This window comes from Lingula anatina, chromosome 2 (assembly GCF_051362555.1).
Source record: "Lingula anatina isolate TDL-2025a chromosome 2, LinAna3.0, whole genome shotgun sequence".
Classification (NCBI taxonomy): Eukaryota; Metazoa; Brachiopoda; class Lingulata; order Lingulida; family Lingulidae; genus Lingula; species Lingula anatina.
The window spans coordinates 29,161,751-29,177,498 of record NC_141768.1 but is presented as its reverse complement, the minus strand read 5'-3'; the positions used below and the strand labels follow the sequence as shown (position 1 = coordinate 29,177,498).

General features: G+C 34.0%; 2 protein-coding genes across 3 annotated transcripts; one reads left to right on the top strand and one right to left on the bottom strand.

Annotated features, from left to right (window-relative positions):
• Positions 1 to 11: 11 nt before the first annotated feature.
• On the top strand, positions 12 to 8,879 carry LOC106152756 (tetraspanin-5). Its single transcript, XM_013526472.2, has 8 exons — positions 12 to 178; positions 3,477 to 3,674; positions 3,921 to 3,995; positions 4,639 to 4,737; positions 5,187 to 5,306; positions 5,730 to 5,777; positions 6,487 to 6,600; positions 7,111 to 8,879. The coding sequence occupies exons 1-8, from the start codon at positions 95 to 97 to the stop codon at positions 7,186 to 7,188; spliced, it is 816 nt and encodes a 271-aa protein (XP_013381926.2). The 5' UTR covers positions 12 to 94; the 3' UTR covers positions 7,189 to 8,879.
• A 158-nt stretch (positions 8,880 to 9,037) lies between these two features.
• LOC106152758 (uncharacterized) lies at positions 9,038 to 12,896 on the bottom strand. 2 transcript variants are annotated; one of them, XM_013526476.2, is made up of 3 exons: positions 12,597 to 12,896; positions 11,293 to 11,368; positions 9,038 to 10,205 (listed from the first exon to the last, which is right to left on the bottom strand). In XM_013526476.2, exons 2-3 carry the CDS (start codon positions 11,357 to 11,359, stop codon positions 9,919 to 9,921), a joined length of 354 nt encoding a protein of 117 aa, XP_013381930.2. In that variant the 5' UTR covers positions 11,360 to 11,368; positions 12,597 to 12,896; the 3' UTR covers positions 9,038 to 9,918. The 2 variants fall into 2 exon arrangements, with proteins under 2 accessions (XP_013381930.2, XP_013381929.2); XM_013526475.2 differs by lacking the exon at positions 12,597 to 12,896 and adding an exon at positions 12,530 to 12,548.
• Positions 12,897 to 15,748: the final 2,852 nt, after the last annotated feature.

Genomic DNA, 15,748 nt, shown 5'->3' with positions numbered 1-15,748 from the left:
GCTGTCGTTAGATAATTCTAGAGATCCTGTACGGCAATATGACGTCAGGGTACTTGTCTTGTTGAAGTTCGTGACAGACCAACAAGGCGACAAAATGGCGAAGCGACGATCAAAAGACACCTCTGAAGTTAGTCTGTGTATTAAGTACCTCGTATTTGGATTCAATGTGTTCTTTTGGGTGAGTATACTAGCACCTAGTTGATTTAAAATTTGTAGCGTTTGTGTAAATAATCAAAAACAGAGACATGTTTTGAAGGATCGTCGTTGAATCGGTCACTTGTTTCCGAACCAGGAAATGCAGGTATTTCAAACTTTTCAGTTTTACGTTTGAATATATATATACTAAACTTCCATGTTTATATTGGACTTATATGTGTTTCATAGATTTTAATGAAATGTTATCATTTCAATCACCCAGCTTATAAGATAATAATTAATGAAATCTTGAAGAAAAAAGTCTATCAAGCTTAGAAAATAAAAATTAAAATTAATACGTGCATGCAGAGATTAAATTTAGATTTGATGAAACTGTTTAAACCTCGACATTAATAATAATGCAATTAAATTGTGGATTTTAGGACCATATACTAAAAATGAAGAAGATTAAACATCAGTAAAACAGTGCAACCCCCCCCCCCCCTTTTATCATTACAGATTGAAGACCGCTTTACATGTCCACCAAATATTCCATTTTTACCTTTTCCATATAATATAATTTGGTAATTTTTTTTCGTGGTTAAGAAACATGCAACTGTACTATCTAATGATTACAGTAATAAAGTGAGGATGGCATTGTGTATTTTGTATGTACTATATAGTGCAACTGGTGAACTTAATCCTGTTTTTAATAGCAGAGCTTTTAAGTCTGCTCATGATAAGTCATAATTGCAACTAAGTCCTAATTTTTCAAAAAAATTGTGTTTAGTTAACATGCTAACATGAACCTTTGCACAATAGGTATTTGCAGTGCTTCGATAGTAATTTATTAGACAGTAAAGGTGCCATGGGAAGTAAATGCCATATATAGGCAATTGTTATCAGTTAAGCCATTTGTATATTTTTACCCCACCTTTAAACTGATAAAGTAATCATCAAATTTTAAGCAATGTGCATAGATAATAGCTTGGTTCATTTCAACTTCAAAATATTCAAAATGCTATCAAAATGCTTAAATGATGAATTATGGTGTCCTCAATAATGGCATGCATTTTGGCTATATGTCAAAAACTTTGTTATTTTGCACCTTGAGCTATCAATATAGTTTTCCCTTTGCAGTATAGGAATCAATATTTTGATTTATTAGTTCAAATTGTTAAGATGTGTTCAGAAGCACAATATGACTTGACTTCGTAATTGATATCACTTGAATGGATTTGCTGTACATAGAAAATCTTTGCCTATCTCAAGTTGCATCCCTCTTGTAAAAAAAAAAAAATTGTAATAGTTTGTGATGTTGCCCACTGGTTCTGTCTCTTGGCCAGTGAAATTGGGTTTGGATTGGTCAGTAGATATTTCAGAATGGTCTATGATCTTTTTCTATAAGTTTCAATTTCATTTATTTTTTAATGAAATCTAACTGTTTATTGGTATATAATTGAAAGCAGTAATAATCTGTTTTTCTCAGCAGTTGTAGTGTTTTACATTCTAACCATAGTCCTACATGCATAGAGAGGGAGTAACTATAAGCCACTTTGTTATTGAATCAACAGCATTGGAATATTTTGAATCAGTTGTGTTTGTTAACACGTGAACAAATTTGGAATCAAAATTAAGGTACATACTGTCCCCAGCACTTTTTCTATAGCTTTCACAATTTTTGACAAAGTCAAACAAGTGATACACTGTTAAAGCGAGGATTGATTAAAAACATTAATTATGTGCATGTTTGTTCAATGTAGAATCCCTTCCAGTGATTTTGCTACATTCAAATTGAAGTTTGCCATTATGCTGTCTGAATGGTGTCATAGTAAAGTAGACTTTTCATCCAAGTCAAAACAACTTCCTGTTTTGCAGGAGCCTTGACTACCTGGTTAATAGTCTGCAGTTATTGATTACACATGCTTGTGTCTGTGTGTGGCCTGTTCCAATATCAATGCCAATTTATGGACACCTTATCTCTGATAGTGTAAGGTATAGGAATCCAACTTTATATATGTATTAGATATATCTCACTTTGTGAGATAAGAGAAGGGTTATTTTAAAGGAGACCAGTCTTGATTGATTAGGATAACTAGCCTGAACAACAAACTAGGATGTACAGATGTATTTTCAAGTCAAACAGGGAGAGAGTAGTAGATAGGGAAAACCGTATACAGCATTGATTACTACAGTTAATGGAATGAAATGAACACAAATGATACACTTGTGATTGTTTTATGAGAACGTCTTTGTGACTTCACCTTACACAGTGACTTAGAAATTTTTGTTGCCTCATGAATGCAAATGATGTGAAATGCAAAGAATGAATTCCTCTTTCTAATTTGCAGACAGTTTGTCTTTCTTTTGGTCAGCTTCATAAAATTCATACTCACAATTTGAATGTTGTTTTTTCCAGTCATTTGGTCAAAGTACTGTAAGGAATCTGGGGAAAAAATAAAAGGGAAAAAGAGAGAATGTGTAAATTGCAAATTTACCAGTATAAAGGCTAGACACAAGGCAGAGGGTTTATTTCTGGAGAAAGCTTAAGAGTTTTAGTAGCACAAAGAGTACTTTATTCAATTTTTACAGAGCAACAGTAGATAATGTTTTAGGGTTTTCTATAAATATGTGGTTTGAAAAGACGGAAGAGGAACTGAATCGTATAATTATGACATGCAGTGAGATATTTAGTCTCGGATTACCATCTATTGAGTAGTAGTAGTAAGAGTTTTTAAAAGTTTTTACCCTCTGTCTGTATCCAGTTTTAAAAATTCCAATAACCTTTTAATACACTATTTACATTTTATTTTCCCATCTTAAACTTCAGGAATTAATTTTATCATCACTATATTTTAGGAGCTCCGTCAGTATTTAAATTTATAATATATATATTTAATACATGATTTATATAAGCTGAATAAATATTACATTATTATTATATTTCCAAACTTTTCTGATGCTTATTGTCCACCACAATTGAGTGCCAAAATCAATACTTATAAGCTTTTCTTAAAATCCCACCCTTTTCTTTAACTGATTAATGCTTAGTGAAAGACGACCCTCCTCCACTGCAATCAGTACTAACATTCATTTGTGTCAATTTTTACTACACTCTAGACTACTGGATATCTTTGTATTATGTATATGCTGGAATGCTGTTTCAATGGTGTATTTTTAAGTGTTGTATTTTGATTATCATAATTATTTGTGTTTCAGAACTTTCAAATTATATGTTAGAATAAATAAGTGAATTAATTAATTAATTAATTAATTAAAATAATGTGTTTAAAATTTATATTCTTGCTTGATTACTTAATATGAAATGCATTTGATTTTAGTTGATTGGAGCTGGAGTGGCAGCCATAGGAATATGGGCATGGTCAGAAAAGGATATGTTCAACAACATCAGTAAACTGACTGGGAACTTCATCCTTGATCCTGCTCTTATCTTCATGATTGTGGGTGGTGTCATTTTCATCATTGGATTTTTAGGCTGTGTTGGTGCCTTGAGGGAGAACAGAACTCTTCTACTCATTGTAAGCAACAGAAATTCAAATAAAATCCTATTTTTATATTAAATAATTTATATTATGAATTTTATTTAGAGTATGTAATTTGAACATTGAAGAATGAAGGGAACTAACCAGATATTTGCAGTTGTTAGATTCATTTGACTTTAATTGCATAATAATATTGATAAAATATAAAGAAGGTGATATTTTTTCGGTATTTTAGATTGTTCAGAAATCGATTTTAAAAGCTCCAGTGATTTTGTTTTTCAGTTCTGTGTTCTGTTAGGAATCATCTTCCTGGCAGAGGTAGTAGTCGGTGTACTGGGATTTGTTTACAAGGACTGGGTAAGTTTAAAGAAAATTTTAGCAGTTGGAATTATTGTGAAAGAGAGAATTAAGATCAAGACACTCAGTGAAAAGTAACACAAGAAGTCATCTAGTAAACCTTTGACTTTCATTTTCATAAAAGAACAAATGAGACAAAGGTCAATGTTCATCAAGCACACTGAAGTTTAAGAATTTTAATAAAATAACATCCTCCCCAACAGCATTAAAACAATCCCAGCTTTACAAGAAAATATAAATTCTGGCTATATATTTTCACAAATACAATCCATAATAACTGCAAAACATCCCCAACAGATGTCATTTGTGTTGTAAGGTAAAGAACAGCCAAATATAGTTTTGTTTATGGCCATTTTTGGTACCATAACTAGTTAAGTGTTTGGTTTCATTATAGCTGATAATTTAGTTTTAAATGACTGGCTGGTCAGACAATCATGTCTTCATCTGCATACTATAAGGAAATATCTTATCAGGTCCATGATTTTAAAGTTTGAATTGGGAAAGATTTTGTAGATTTACAGGATGTGTAGACAAAAAAATGTGAGTTTTACACATTTTCTAACATGTTTTATTTCCCTTCAAATATTGATTAATGACATATAAAACAGCTGTTTGCTATATAATATCATGTTTTGTTATACAGCTGAAAGAACAAATCACAGATCAGGTTAAGACCTTCATTATTAACTACAGAGAGGACCCTGATCTTCAGAACCTCATTGACTGGGTACAAGAATCATGGGTAAGTTATCACACACAAAATGCAGGAGTAAAATGATTAATTCCATACCTTAATCTTACAACAAATGAATTTAGTTTTGTTCACTTTAAATTTTGAATGTTATTAGCCATTCAGCAGATATTATGTTCTGGTCATTACACCTACCTGTGACTCATGGGTTATGGCTATAATACTTTTAAAGCTGTCTGTGTAAAATATATCACCAGATGTATGATGTAAAATGGTGCTGTCCAGTGTTTAACATTGACAGTTGTTATTTTGATGTAATAATAAGAATAATGCATTTATCATTTATTTACTCTCATACATTGCCAATTATAGAAGATAACTGATAAATATGATGTTTCCATATTTAAGTTCTATTACTGATCATTAATTACATAAAAACGTGTGAATGAGTGAATGTTTTTTACACTTCTCTTTATATTTTATATTATATACATTAATAGTTGCTGTGTTGTGGCGCATCAGGACCAAATGATTGGAATTTAAATCCATACTTTAACTGTTCATCACCAAGTGCAGAGGAATGTGGGGTGCCATTCTCTTGCTGCAAGGGGGCTGCAGGGGTGTGTATTTCTTATAGTCATAGGAGTGAAAAAAAGAGAGATGTATTAAGTAAGGCCAAAGAAGTCTTTAGCATTTCTTATCTCAAATTTACCTTATGCCTTTGAATTGTAGATTTGTTTCAGTTGAAATATTATGTAATTTCATAATAAAAATGGTTTTGTGACTGTGCCCAGCTTTGTTCTCCAATAAAATAAGAAGATCAGTTCAGGTTGGAGAATATTTAAATGACTCAAATTGTACCTATAATTTTTACAGGAGGCCCCAAACATTTAATATTTTAGTGAAATACAAAATAAAAAAGGTTGCTCTCTTGTTTAATGATTGTGTTGGAAGTAAGCAGCTAGTGTTCTGTAGAGTGTTCTGTAGAATTTAATCTGAACTTGTTATGAGTTGACTATTTATTTTATATTCTTTATGTATAGGAGGTGATAGTGAATAAGCAGTGTGGCTTTGGTGTCAGGAAAAACGAGGTAACAAAACATTTCCTGTTGATCATGACGATTGTAAACTATTTTTATTTTATTAATCTAACTAGTAAGTCTTGTAACCTAACATATTATGTAACAGTTACCTAAATTTGTTTTACTCTTTTACTTCAAAGTTGGAACAGTTTCTATTGTAAAATAAAATTATATTGAACTAGAAAAGCACTTGGAGAGCGCAGACCTCCACCAAGGCAGCAAAGTTTCCATGCAATGCCATTTCACCCCTAAATTTTCGATATTTTTGATTATTGATTGATTATTGACCTGGATCACCACCAAAAACAAATCATCTGTTCCTTAGCCCACTTCTGACAGTTCCTGAAAATTTCATCAAAATCGGGCCATAACTTTTTGAGTTACACAAACAGATAAACAAACAGGGGTGAAAATATAAACCTCCTTGGCGAAAGTAATAATGATTTTAATGTCAACTCCTCATATAACCTCCACATATAAGTCAAATAACTATATGAATCTGGAATACAAAACGTTTTCAGTAACTTCTTTTAATAACTTTGTAACTATTAGTCAACGTAACTTGAGTGCATTGTGATAAACTGAGTGCATTTAATTGTGATTCAAAGTTTCACCATTTACATCGCGCTTTGTAGCTATTTTCCAGTTATTATGGTACCTAGATTTTCCCCTTCATCTGGTGCCATTGAAGTAGATTGAAAGCTTCTGTTATTTCTAGGCCACCATGGGTGAGAAGATCTACACAACAGGCTGTGTGGCAGCAGGAGAAACCTGGCTTATGACCAACCTCATTCCAGTAGCAGGTGTGGCTGTGGGGGTAGCACTACTGCAGGTACAATTTATAGACCCTATACTATGCATGATTTTTTTTTTTTTTTTTTATACACATGCACATATGTATAACATTTTTTTTTTTTTTTTTTTTTTTTTTTTGTAATTTAAAATGTATATTAGAGTGCCATGACTCACTGTTCAAATTATCGCTTCATGTTATCAGCATGTGCTCATGCAGAAACAAAACAAATAAAATTGTTATATTAAGAAAAGATTAAGCATTTCAATCTGACAATGACAGTTTATATTTGGAATATTTTCAAGATAACTGAAAAGTTGATCCTGAAAATGAAAGAAATCTTTGACATCAACAAAATCGTGGTCAGAGTTGTTAAAGTAGGGTCTTTTTTAGCTCAATAATTTGTTGTTATCCCGTCCTGAGACAAAGGTACATATTGATAAATACTCTCTGAGAAAGATGGCAATATATAACATACACATTTGATCATATCAAGAAAGCATATTAAGCATATTACTTTTTTTCAACCTAATGCGTTTGTTTTTCCAGATTCTTGGAATTTGCTTTGCACAGAACCTGAGAAACGACATTGAAGCACAGAGATCAAAGTGGGAGAGGACACGATAACTAAAGTGTCTCAAAACTTCTTTATCGCCCGTCCCGATAATATCTGGCAGTGAAGGGGAGGGATTGGTTTCTTTCCATTTTAATTCAGGTCTTTATGGGAAATTTTCCTCTGTATATTTTCTATATAATCATATTGACATTCATGTTACAGTTCTGTAAAACTTTTCAATTGTCTGAACTATTTTGTCTCAATAATGGTCTCATTTTGGGTGTTATATTAACTGATGCTTTAGCTATGCATATCTTGGAGACATGAGGTATAGAGTGATAATGCGTTCCTTTTGAATGTAACGGAGTAATATCATCTGAATACATAGTAAGACATCACATGAAATGGGCCTGAGAAAGGGGGGTGTGCGCAAGTTGGTTAATAAACAGTTTTAGATTTTTTTATTTATTTATTATTTTTTTTATTCAGAATGTAAATCAAAAATCGCATGTTCTTGTCACTCTTTTTGATAGAAATATTGCAATAATCAAAATCCATAGCACAATTTGAATTTTACTTTTTATTCAACTTGAAGTATCGTATCAGTCTGTTCTTGTATGAGGTATGACTTAATTGAAGGACAGTTAGTACAGTAAACTAGGCTAAACCAAACCCAAATTTCCTAGTTTTTAGCAAACTTGCAAGCAGGTAGTATGTGATATAGTGCCACAGATGATTTTGGTAGGGCTGATGCAATTATTCCAATGTTCACCAGTTAATATTAAAAATATTCTTGCTTGATTGTTAAGAACAGCATGAGTGTCTTTCACATTAGTTGTTATGTAAAAAAACAAACTACCCCTATCCAAATATGAAGAGGTGGTGTTGAGAGATGCAGACCAGCTTATTGCTTTTCAAGGTTGTAATGGTTAACATAAAACACAAGGATCATCCAATTATTTTTATAATTATGTCATTATGTAATCATAATTCATTATCATACTATCCTCCAGCACTGCGATTAGATTTCTCATGTAATTTGCTTCACTTTACACTGGCTAGTCCTTTCCAGTCAAATACAACTTAAATTACATGTGTGATTATATATTAATTTCACAAAACAAACTTTGTTGTTGTACACTGCATTTCCCTTTAGTCCTAACAAATACTGCAGTGTAATTATACTTGAATTTTAACTATATGTATGCACAGTTTTTATCAATGTTATATGTGATATAGGTATTATAAATATAAACTTGCCTTTAACAAGTTACAACTTATACTAAAACATGTCTTGGACCAAGTGCCTCTTCATGAATTTGGTTTTGTTTGCTTTCAATTATCAAAGCTTTTTTGTAAATTATCAAGCATGTTGTTTTTAGGCTATTTAGTATTTCATAGCCACAGTCAAATTGAACTTCTTTCCCCATTTTGGCAGTATGGTCATTTGTCACCAGACACAGAAGTGCCCTTTGCATTTTTGCCTTGGAGTTTGGTTTAAACATTACTATTTTGAAGTTGTAGCTGCCCATACGCAGAAATATTAACATTCATAAAATATACACTAGTATTTCGTGTCTTATTCTTGACAATCAAAATGTATCATGTTTAAGAGGTATATTGCTGGACTGTCCTGGCATTTGTATTGCAAATGAAGGAGTTGGACAGTTTGCATTGTTGGTTTTGTGAAGACAAAGGTACAGTGGTGTATTGTATTGTTCCATATTTTACATCGTAGAATAAAGAATGGCACATTTTATAATTTTGACTTTTACTTTTACTTAAACCCGGTTGCAGTAAGCTCACTCAAACAAATAATGTTTTGGATTTAGCCCTTGGTAAATGCGTAAATGTAACTGTTCATGAAAGTACATAATTATTCAAGTGAGAAATGGCAAAAACAACCAACAAAATATCACATAGGCCTGTATTCACTATGTTTATTTACGTGACCATAGTGATTTACATTTTATTCGGTTTTAGGAGTGTTTCTCGATGCAATCCGAACACTTTTACTCATTACTGTACATGTATTTCAACATGCAAACCAAATTAACAATTCAAAACCTAGAAACATTTTAATAAGACAATGGAGTTAGTTCAAAGCTGAACAAACAAATAACATGCAAAGAAAGTTTTGAGACAGAGAATAATGTAGAAAGTAGAACAATCAGAAAAGTAGGGTTTACAATGATCTTGCTTAACAAATATTTTGTGTTTTAAGAGCATTGTTCTTCTTTTGGCCTAAGGTGAATTGGTCACTGATGAGTTATCTAAATACCCGACTCATCTTCAAAGCTGACAAGTATACCTTGTATGTCTATTTGAACTCAAATCAAACATTTAACATCAATCATTTTTCTATGTCTATATTTGAACTCAAATCAAACATTTAACATCAATCATTTTTCTATGTCTATATTCGAACTCAAATCAAACATTTAACATCAATCATTTTTCTATGTCCATATTTGAACTCAAATCAAACATTTAACATCAATCATTTTTCTATGTCTATATTCGAACTCAAATCAAACATTTAACATTAATCATTTTTCTATGTCTATATTCGAACTCAAATCAAACATTTAACATCAATCATTTTTCTATGTCTATATTCGAACTCAAATCAAACATTTAACATCAATCATTTTTCTATGTCTATATTCGAACTCAAATCAAACATTTAACATCAATCATTTTTCTATGTCTATATTCGAACTCAAATCAAACATTTAACATCAATCATTTTTCTATGTCTATATTCGAACTCAAATCAAACATTTAACATCAATCATTTTCTATTCCGTTGCATGATCCACGGCTGCACCTGCAGCTGCTCCAACTGCTCCTGCTGAAATCACCCCTGAAGCTCCAATGCCTGCAGCACCTAAGGACTGTGCAATAGCAACCATGCTTCCAGCAGCCACTCCTCCACCATTGGCAATGGCAGATGCACTCATCAGTGATGCTGCATAAGACCCAGCTGTTATTCCAGCTGCTCCAAACCCTATAGCTGGCAAGGCAAAGGGTGCGGCCACTGCTGCTGCAACACCCCCTATGACTACACCCCAACCCATAGCAGAACCTGTAAAAATTGAACATGAGATCACTTCATTTAGTTGCTCTTGAAAGCCTACTCCCGTCCAGATGCACTTTTAACTGTTACATAATTGGTTTGAGGGCCTTCCAACTATTTTTTTTAACTGCTAGAACCAAAATCAGGCTATAAATGACTGTACAAAACTGGTGGTTATTATATTATATTATATTATATTATATTATATTATATTATATTATTATTTAATGTTCATGGGTATTATCTGTCTTCAGAAATATGTCATTTTGCAGATGACATCATATATCAACATTTTTGGGGTGATAGTTCTATTTTTCAGTTTCCTTGTGCTCTCTTCTACTTGGACTGGCATCAGAAAAATATCAATGGCAAATAAGTGATGTGCACGAGTTGTTAAGGACAATGTGACCAGTTAACATTTATCACTAATGACTTCGAATTGCACCAATTTTCAATGGATATTTGTAAAGACGGCTGCCTAAGATTAGTTTCAGGCCTATCCAACTACCAGACTTGGCACCGATTGATCCCAAATTCACCAGCAGATTGGACCACACTAACCGTTTTCAAGGTGTGTGTCAGTACGGAATTCACAGTATCATACCCGGAACAAATTTTGAGATGTGATGCACCAATTTCCAACCCTGCTGAGAATCATCACTATCACATCGTGTACTATGTAGGCAAGAGCGGCATCACATCTGATACTTAGAAGCAAGGACCATGCGGATCCCCCACCCTTACTATTATTACAAAACAAACCCAAGAAACCCCAAGAAACCAGGTTTTCCCATTTTTTCTTAACAAAAAAACAAAATCACAAATTTTGGCATCAAAACAAACCTTTAGTTTTTTATGCACACACCAATGTCAGTGGTTGGCAGTTTTGTCCATCCTTCTGCTCATTTTCCTAAATTAGACATATATTGGGACCCAAAATGATCTAACAAAAAGTTATTTATATATCTAACATCATTTTGTTCAGCAATCCGAACATCATGGGTTTTTCTTCTGGGTATCACATAAATGCAATACTGAAAAAAATTTTTATTGTTAAAACACATAAAAGGTGACTTTTTATATCTTTTAACCTTACCTGTTGGGAATGTTGCAGTCAGAAGAAGCATTGACAGGATGAGGGCAGTGGGTTTACCAGATTCCATTATAGACTCCTGTTGAAAAGCAAAATGTTTAAATCTTTAAATCTGTTACAGTACAAACTGGTAGTAATGTGCATTATGATGTACTCACTGCAATAAAATAAAAAATTATATTAAGGAAGCCTTGGATGTTAGTAATAAAGGGGCTTTGGAGGTCATCATATGCTGGATATCTTGGGAGGACGTGACATTCATCCTCTACATGTACCTCTCCGGATTTACATATGGGGCATGTTCGATGCTCAGAGGGGTTAAAGGGCCTATCATACCTACCCCTTTCTATTTGCAGACAGCGAGCTCTTATTCTTAATTTAGAGAGATTAGCTCTTAATTGTTTAGGGTGGGGCAAAATATAGTTTTCTAGTGGGAACTTCTCCTTTAAAGTTGTATGTGTTTACTGCTTAATACCCTCTCCCCACTCTTTCTCGTACGTTTTCAAGAGCTATTTTAACTTGTTTGAATGTGGAGAGAGTTGGCCCTACTGGTTTGGCCAATTAAAACTGCTCCCATTTCAATCAGTTCCAATTAAGGTGTCTCTTACACTTGTAACCCACGAAAAGATGCCATTATCTGCCAGGTTAATGTTGCTCTCTGATAGGGCATTGGTGAAAGAGGGGAGGGTGTCCTGTGTAATTCAGCTTGTTTAGGTGGAACCAGTATTTTAATAGATACATGTAGAGGTAGCACATGTAAAAGTAATGGGAAACATTTAAGGTCACTTCTTACAGTGTTAGCAGATTTTTTTCTTTACCCCTAGCTAGTAACAAACCTTCAGACTATTTTTAATTGTTATGCCCCCTAAAGGTTTTTCGTTCCTATAATTCAATGCCCCCATTTTAGTCGATGTAGACTACGGTAAACTTGGGACAATGATATCTGAATGCATATTAAATTATATACAAATTATGACAGTCGGTCGGCAACGAACAGGCACTTAGGCGGAAACAAAAGTAGCTTTTCCGAATTCCACTGTACATATGTATGTATATATTTTGAAGTAAGTTCATAATTATTTCACTACTTAGATTCATATGTAATGATTCAAACATCTACTTAGCTTGTTTACGTGGAACGCAAGATTTAATAGAAAGAGGTAGCATCTGTAATGGGAAAAACCCAAGGTCGTTAGCAGATTTTCAGTTTACCGCTGTACAGTATATACTTGTAACGAACCTTCGGACTCTTGCTACGCCCACCATAATGCATGTTATTGTTATCATGATATTCCAGTTGTACTTACGCTCGTTTGTCCCCTTGACTATTTGATGAATCTTTTAACAGCCCGTTGCGATATGCCTTCTTTTTTTATCTTTCCACGTAAAACGAAACCGGAAACACAGCACAGGATTCAAACAACTGCGCAGTATTTAGCGTCTGGTTTAATTGGGGGCGTCTCGATAGTCCGAAGGTTCATTGGTCCGAAGGTTCATTGGTCCGAAAAACGGTAACATTTTTATCGGTTTTTTAATCAAGGGTTCGTTGGTCCGAAGGTTCTGTAGTGAACATTCGGACCAATGAACCTTCGGACTATTGCTACGGCCCCGTTTAATTTGCCTTCTGGTGTCTTGTATTGTGTTATGTGTGGCCCCAATGGGGATTTTACGGTATTGTGACTTTCACATTTCAAACAGTTTTTTACAGTTTTTTTTTTTTTTTACATTTTCTTGTTCATCTGTGTCAAAGCTGTTTAAATGAAATGCTTTTGTAATTACCTGTGGTCTTTTTCGAGTTTTAATTACGTTTAATCCAGCCCATTGAAATTTATCAGGCAGAATCATTCATGCAAATGCCCAAATAAATCATACACAGCATAAAATGAAACAAAAGAAGAAGGGTTTACTTGTAAAACTCTTAAGCCTCGGTCACAACCGGCCGCACGGGCTCTTACGGCCTGTTTTCGTCCAAATTTTGCGCAGAATCTCACGTGCAACGCAAGTCCTTGCGAATTTTGGAGTTCGCAGACAACCCGTATGCACGTACGGAGGATGTTGGACATGTTACGCATTACACAGTATCATACCCTGAACAAATTTTGAGTGGTGATGCAATGCTTTTCAACCCCGCTGAGAATCGTCCCTATCACATCGCGTACTAGGCAAGAGCGGTGTCGCGTCTGATACTGTGAAATGCGTACTGATACACACCTTGAAAACGGGTAGTGTGGTCCGATTTACCGGTGAATTCAGGATCATTCGGTGGCGAGTCTGGTAGTTGGGTAGGCCTGAAAGTCGAAAGCACCGCGGAAGCACGTGCGTTACGCCAGGAGCATACAAGGTGTACTCACGCCGCACGCTCGTGTCTCGACAATTAACGACTATTGTGCAACCTATACAACAATTTTCAAAAATTTCGAATTTTGCTTAATTCAGCTTCTAATATGCCCCCAAAAAGCAAGAAAAAAAATTAGAGTCTGAATTCAATCCAACCAATGATATTGCCCATCCTAAAAACAATAACAACAAAATAAAGGCAATATTTCTACCCTCGTTAAACGAGAAGATTATTTACTCTTTGCAAGAGGAAATTATTGAAAGGCACCCTGTAATTCGACTTTCATACAAGAATTATCATAATATTGTAGATAAAACTAGAAAAGCACTCCGAGAGCGCAGACCTCCGCCAAGGCAGCGATTTTTTATTATTATTGATTATTGATTGATTATTGATCCGGATCACCACCAAAAACTAATCATCTGTTCCTTGGCCCACTTCTGACAGTTCCTGAAAAATTTCATCAAAATCGGTCCATAACTTTTTGAGTTATGTCGATGACAAACAAACAGACAGACAAACAGGGGCGAAAACATAACCTCCTTGGCGGAGGTAACTATTAGCCTCAGCTGTTTTCGCTATTCCGTTGTGAATTATGAAAACTAATTTTAACTACCTCCATGTGGTCAAGAAGACGCGGTAAATGATCTTACTAAGTATCTATTTAAGTGCAAAACTTAAGACTCATTTCATAAAATGTTTCTTTGCTTTTGCTTTTAAAAGTACAATTATTGAATGTCCCCTGCTCTACAAAATGTCTATAGATAAACAAGGACGATATCTTGACTCTCTCTGTGCGACGGTTCATTTAGGTTTATATTGCATTATAAAGATTAATATTTAACGATTTAAATTCTCAGTGAACTACAACGTTCTTATTGCAAAATGGTGCTTTTGCGACCTGAAGTTTCTTTCTAGCGATGCTTAAAAAACACTTTAATGATATTGTATTAGAATCGTGTGGCAAAAAATGGCGCTAAAGGAAAAAAAAGCATTCTTCAGAGTCTGAATGAAAAAAATTTCAATTTCAGTTTTTTTTTAACTATTAAGAAACCCCTGATGCTGATTTTTCTGTTGTTTTCATAAAAGTAGTTTTTAGATAGTAGTTCAGATGAGGGAGATCTGTTTGAAATCGTATTTACAGTTTTCACCCCAAAATAGCTGCTAAAACATTGCCAGCACGAATGAACATTATCTCATAATATGACCATATTTATTTCTGCATTATCTAAAGCGGGTAAGGAAATAAATCCTTAACTATCGAATCCCATAAATCGTGGCGTCTTTAAATACCCCACCTTCAATAATTGGCAACCTCGCGCAAGTATCTATCTTATTATTTTCTCAATTTATCGTGCCGCTCGGTCGTCAAGGTGTTCCTGCTCGAGCAACTCAGGGTGACTCCAGCTCTCGCCACCAGCACCAACCAATTATTAAACCGAGCAAATAATTTCTTCCTCTCCTCCCAACTTTCTTTCTTCCAACTATAAAATGTAAACTAATGCGTAAAGTTACATGTAAAGCGAGCGTGGATTCCTAGTAACGCATATAAACCACTTTTATTAGTTTCTTGTACAACGAGAATGAAGTCGACATGTCAAGCCATAAACAAAATTAATCCCTCGTTCAGCCCAAAACAGCTATAAAAAAGCTACACTTTCTTTAATTCTGGTCGGAAATTGGCATAGTTATCAGTCCCTTCAGTTTGTAAAAATCCGCAAACTTGCGTGGTACTCCTAGCGTACCGGGTATTGCATAATCATCACTCTCATTCCCCTTAGATTCCTACGCATGGAATAAGCAGAAAGTATCCGTTCAAATGTCATTATTCGGGAAATGTGAAACGACGTCCTTTGGTATTTATTAGTTATATCATTTAAAACTTTATCGTGGCAATCGGTCGGGTTCTGTGTAAAAAAAAAAAACTACCTACAAATGCTGTGTTTAGAACAGCCTACCCGCCCTTTATACATAAGTTATATCGATTTATTGGATTTCTGTTGGTAATTCATATGTAACTCATATTAATTTTGATATAGCCCTGTAGCAAACTTTTTTTTTTTTACATTTGAATCTTTGTAAGTTTTAGTTTTCTTTAAGCCATGATATGTTTTTTAAAAA